Source organism: Apaloderma vittatum, unplaced genomic scaffold, assembly GCF_000703405.1.
Source record: "Apaloderma vittatum isolate BGI_N311 unplaced genomic scaffold, ASM70340v1 scaffold24492, whole genome shotgun sequence".
Taxonomy (NCBI): domain Eukaryota; kingdom Metazoa; phylum Chordata; class Aves; order Trogoniformes; family Trogonidae; genus Apaloderma; species Apaloderma vittatum.
The window spans coordinates 1-4,874 of record NW_009702270.1 but is presented as its reverse complement, the minus strand read 5'-3'; the positions used below and the strand labels follow the sequence as shown (position 1 = coordinate 4,874).

The following is a 4,874-nucleotide window of genomic DNA, read 5'->3' as shown; positions in this document are numbered from 1 at the left end:
TTTCCGTCTGAAATCTCTCTATGCGCGGCCTGTTCGCTTCCCCAGCGAGCGATGCTACAAATAGAATAACATGTCGTGTCAGCTGTGGGAGTGACAACAGATGGAGCTCGGAGACTCTCTCTGTGCATATGCACAAGCCAGGAAAGGTGTTGGGGAGATGCAGCACCACGAGGCTGGGAAGACTTGTTCTTCTCTGCTTTGTGGTTTCTGAGAACAGGCTGGAGTGCTGTTTTGCACGACATTTGGGAAGCACATTACTGCTGACAGTCATAGCCCGCAGGAGGGATTTGATGTCACTGTATAAAGATTCCTGGCTAATTTAAAAGTGAAAAATGAAACCATTGGTGAGGTGGGAAGGAGCTGAGTTGACCATCAGGAAACAGCACCTCGGGGCCTTTCTGCATACACATGGAAAGTCTTATTTCCTAAGCAGTGTAAGTAGAAAAGTGAGAGCGTGCGTCCCGCCAAGGAGTTTGGTATAGAAAGATGCTTTCTGGAAGGGCACGAGTTGCCTTCAGGGTGAGCATGAGCAGAGGCTGAGCAGAAAGCTTAAGACAGGGGAGGTTTGATATCAGGTCCTGTCCAGAGGTGGAGATTTGGACTTGACCAGCAGCACGCGCGCAGCATCTGACAGTGTCTCTGTCCTCTTTCCCCTCCCTGGCCCAGTATATTGAGTCTCCTGATGTGGAAAAAGAAGTGAAGCGTCTCCTGAGCACAGATGCTGAAGCCGTCAGTGTCCGTATCCTTTTAGGAGATAAAAAACTCGGGTGTGGGACAGGACCCTTAAGTGTCACCTGGGAGTTCTGGGAAAGAGAGACAAGTTCAGCTCAGTGTGGGTTTGGGAGACTGGAAGATAAGCACACAAGAGGCACTGAAGGTTTGGAGCTTCATCTTTGCCCTGTTTTCTTCACAGCGACCTTCCTTGCAGACTGGGCTGTTGGATTGAGCAGGCACTTAATTAAAGGCAAGGAAAGTCATCAAAAAAGGGGGCTGGAGTCGTTTGTCCTCAGTATCCCTAGCTGCAAGGCCAGGCTTTTTGGAGGGGCAGCAATCTGCAGTTCTCAGCGTTCTTTTGTTGTACTTTCCTATTCCTCTTTTCTCCTTGACTTGTCTGTTCCTGCTGTCAGGCTGGGAAGTCATTGCTGAAGATGAAACAAAAGAAGTAGACAACCACGGTTCGCTCACCAGCCTGGACATCTCCTCCCCAGGAATGTCGGGACATAAGCAAGGCCACGGCTCCTCAGGTGCAGTGGGGAAGGCTGCTGTTTTCTTTGTAGCTGAAAAGTGATCAGTTGGGCCCATTCTTTTTGGGGTAAACCCTAACCAGAGCGAAAGAGAGAGGGTGTTGAGACAGGCACCATGTGGTGAGGCCATTTTTTTACCTCTTTCTTGTGCCCCTCCAGAACATGATGAACTGCGCGAGATCTTTAACGATATCAGCAGCAGCAGCGAAGATGAAGATGAGAGGGATCATCATGACGACGAAGACCTGAACATCATGGACACCGAGGAGGACTTGGAGAGGCAGCTGCAGGACAAGCTGAACGAGTCTGATGGGCAGCAACAGGAGAACGAGGGGTCCAACCAGATCGGTGAGTGGGTGGCAGAGTGCAGCAGAATCCTTGGAGTGCCTGGCCCTGCTGCTGCTCTGGGTCTGACCTCCTGCTCTCTTCCAGTCATGGGGATCCAGAAACAGATTGACAACCTGAAAAGTAAACTCCAGGAGACCCAGGACAGGAGGAAACGCCAGGAAGATCTCATCATGAAAGTGGAGAACCTAGCCCTCAAGGTGAGAGCTCTCCTGTGGGCTCACCAAGTCTTCTGCTTAGTCCTGGCTCGCTGTTACGTCCAGCAGACTGGTTCACCTGCTGCCCTGATGAAAACAGGGGCCTTTGCCTGCTGGGTTAAAAATAATTGTGATGTGGCCACATGTGTGAGAGCGTGCAAAGCAATCCACAAATCTGCGGGAGATAAAAGGGCTGGTTGTCAGTGCAGCTCGGGGCTTGCTGCTCCATCTGACGTGTTGTGCCTGCGCCCGTTCAGTTGAGAACACGTCGGTAACTGTGGTCTGGCACGTTTGTCTCTTGCAGACCCGTCTCCAGGCCGTGCTGGATGAGTTCAAGCAGCAGGAGGAGCGAGAGAAGCAGCAGGTGAGGAAACTCCCTCGGTGGAGCGCGAAGAGCTGGGGCATGAGAACACTTCTAGGCTTGGCCTCTGACAGAGTTTCTTGAGTCTTGTACCCCACCAGCTGCTCTGACCTCCAGCATTACAGGTCAGACGTGGTTGTACCTCGTCTCTAGTTGCATGAAGTTTCCTAAAGCACAGGGAGGTAGAGGAAATGAGGTTGGTTGCTGCCTTGCTTTTGGAGGAGCAGTGAGCCAAACCCTGTCTAGGCCGCAGTCCAAGGCTGCGTTTGCCGCCTGGGGTAAAACGTGACACAGAAGCCCACAGGCACCCGCGTGCAAGAAAGGTGGTAGCTGTAGGGTCTCAGCAGATTTCCTGCCTGGGCAGCTCTGCTGAGTTTCAACCAGGTACCAAGGCAGGTCGTTCCCACTCCCAGATTCCTGTCGACCGGCTTCACTTTTTGGGCAGCGCTGTGTTCTGTGCCGTAGTGTGGCTCCCTGCGACATACGGGCGAAACAGCCAGTGGCATAGGTAGATCTGCAGAAACACAGAAAGCCCAAGCTGGAGCTGCCACGAGTCCCAGCCATACCTAACTGCAACATCCTCACTCCCTCTTCCTAGATGATGTCCCTGCAGGAGCAGCTGGAGTCCCTCATGGAGAAGTGAGGAGCCTGGGCCTTGTATCTGTGAGCAGAGGTGGAGGTATTCGTCTGACGTACGGAATTCTTCGCTCTAGTCGTGCGCCTCTGCTGCCAGACGTGCTGCTGGGCAGTGCTGTGTCCAGAGCTGCTCTCACTGGTTGCTCTGGGCTTGGCTGGTGGAGCTAAACTGGACTATGGCTGTGAGAGCAGCCAGAACGCTGGATTTACTGTAAATATTCTCCCAGAGGGGTTTAGTTCTCTGTGCGGTGCAGCTTTCTGCATCCTACTTTTTGATGGGCCATGGCCTGGTAGGAGCTTGTTCTTGCGTGACAAGAGTGCTTGTGTCTGCAAAACAGACTCAATAAAGTGCTGTTTCCGACCTGATCTGTTCTCTTGTGGCTTCCAGATCACAGACTAGAACTGCCTCTTCCCAGTTTATGTCCAACCACACGCCAGTCCCTGGCTGGTGCTTGTGCCAGCGTTACAGGGCTCCTTCGCCGAAATGCTCCTCGTGTGTCTGGGTCACAACGATGAGAAGGGGACCCCGCAAGATGTCCCTCCCTCTGTGGGAGGAGCAAGGCCCTCCTGATCAGGGAACTTCTTTAATTCCACACAGATTAGGCAGGCAAATCCCTGATTAACCTGACAGAGCGGGAAGAGGATTAGAAAGACAGTTCCAGAATGCAATAGAAGGCAAGGGTGTGCCACGCTGGGACACCCCTCTTGCAGCCCAAAGGGGAGAAGGCCTCCAAGCTCGGCCTCAAGCGCTGAAAGGCCACCAGCAGCCCTGGGAAATGTTCAGATAGTCGAGGAAGGGTGATACTCTGAGGAAGACGCAGAGCTCGGGAAGGGCCAGAGCGTGCCTGCGACCTGCTCCTGGTGGCTGTCAGGAAGGGCCATGGAGGAAACCTACCTGCTGAATGTGGAAGGGGTCAAAAAGAAGATTCTACATGGAGGGCGAGGGGAGCTGCCGAAGCTGCAGGACGGGAGCAAAGTAAGTCATCTTAGTTGTTATCCCCAAAGCCCTGGGAGTGGGGAGTGGGTCTGATGCAGCTCGCAAGTCAAGCTCCAGGTCTGTGGTAAGGAGAGACCCCATGCCAGGAGATCCCTCTCAAGGAAGGGGTGCAGGAAGGGCTGGTTTGGGCACAGGCAGCTACGTTGCCCTCACAGCGACTGCCTTTACCTTGCGTTGGTGTTACCCTCCTCCTCCCTCAGTCCTGCGGTCATTGGAGCTCAGTGGCCGTGATAAGTTGCTGGAAATCTGTCTTGCCTTGAAGTGTGTCAAACAGGAGTGACAATGGGAAGCTCGTGGGGGTTTCTGAGATTCAGGTAATGGTGGGTTCTGCCAGGTTCTGGTGCATTCTCTGGGAGGGTGCTCTGTACTGGGTTATAAAAGGGAATTCAAAGAACGCAGCAAGATGTAGCACCAATAGGCATTAAGACGCTCCACCATCTGTTTGCTGTCTTAAGGCAAGAGGCACGATCTCCTGCCGCGGCTGCAGAGCTGCCAGTCAAACCAGCACCTCGCCGGGAGCAGGCTGGGCCCCACGACAGAGGGATTTGGGGCTGGGGAGGGAGGTCCCTCGCTCAACCGAGCTTTCTCTGGGGCAGATCACCTTCCACTTCCAGACGCTGAAGGACAACTTTGAGCGGACGGTGATCGATGACAGCCGGGAAGCTGGCATGCCCATGGAGATCATCGTGGGCAAGATGTTCAAGCTGGAGATCTGGGAGACGCTGCTCAGCTCCATGAGAACCGGGGAGGTGGCTGAGTTCTGGTGCGACGCCATTGTGAGTGAGGGGCCAGCGGGCACCCACTGCCTTCCTTTCTGCAGAGCCGGGGCGCAGGACCACACGCCCCAGAGATGCTCCAGCCTTGCCTGGTGCAAGCACAGCGGGGAGCAGGTGCCGGCCATGGCACCGGAGGGGCTGCCCTAGAGAAATGGGGTGCAGGCTTGGCTCCACGCGGCTGAGCGAGGCATTCCCCCTCCTTGCAGCACACGGGCATGTACGCCCTGGTCTCCAGGGGCATGCGGAGGATCGCAGAGGGCCGGGACCCCCTGGAAGGGCAGAAGCACCGCTGTGGCATGGGCAATATCTTTGACTACC

General features: G+C 54.6%; 2 protein-coding genes across 2 annotated transcripts in view; both read left to right on the top strand.

Moving 5' to 3' along the window:
* TAF7 (TAF7 RNA polymerase II, TATA box binding protein (TBP)-associated factor, 55kDa) overlaps nt 1-2,790 on the top strand; it is a gene marked incomplete at its 5' end in the record, with an annotated part of 4,312 nt that extends 1,522 nt beyond the window's left edge. Inside the window, 6 exons of the mRNA XM_009879498.1 lie at nt 667-739; nt 1,128-1,244; nt 1,404-1,592; nt 1,677-1,789; nt 2,091-2,150; nt 2,746-2,790. Coding sequence (XP_009877800.1) covers nt 667-739; nt 1,128-1,244; nt 1,404-1,592; nt 1,677-1,789; nt 2,091-2,150; nt 2,746-2,790 — 597 coding nt within the window. The remainder of the gene's footprint in view (nt 1-666; nt 740-1,127; nt 1,245-1,403; nt 1,593-1,676; nt 1,790-2,090; nt 2,151-2,745) is intronic.
* An 873-nt stretch (nt 2,791-3,663) lies between these two features.
* LOC104281490 (aryl-hydrocarbon-interacting protein-like 1) lies at nt 3,664-4,867 on the top strand (the record flags this gene model as incomplete). The annotated part of the gene is made up of 3 exons (XM_009879497.1): nt 3,664-3,759; nt 4,377-4,556; nt 4,763-4,867. Coding segments are annotated over exons 1-3 (381 nt in total), but the record flags the coding sequence as incomplete, so codon positions are not given.
* Nucleotides 4,868-4,874: the final 7 nt, after the last annotated feature.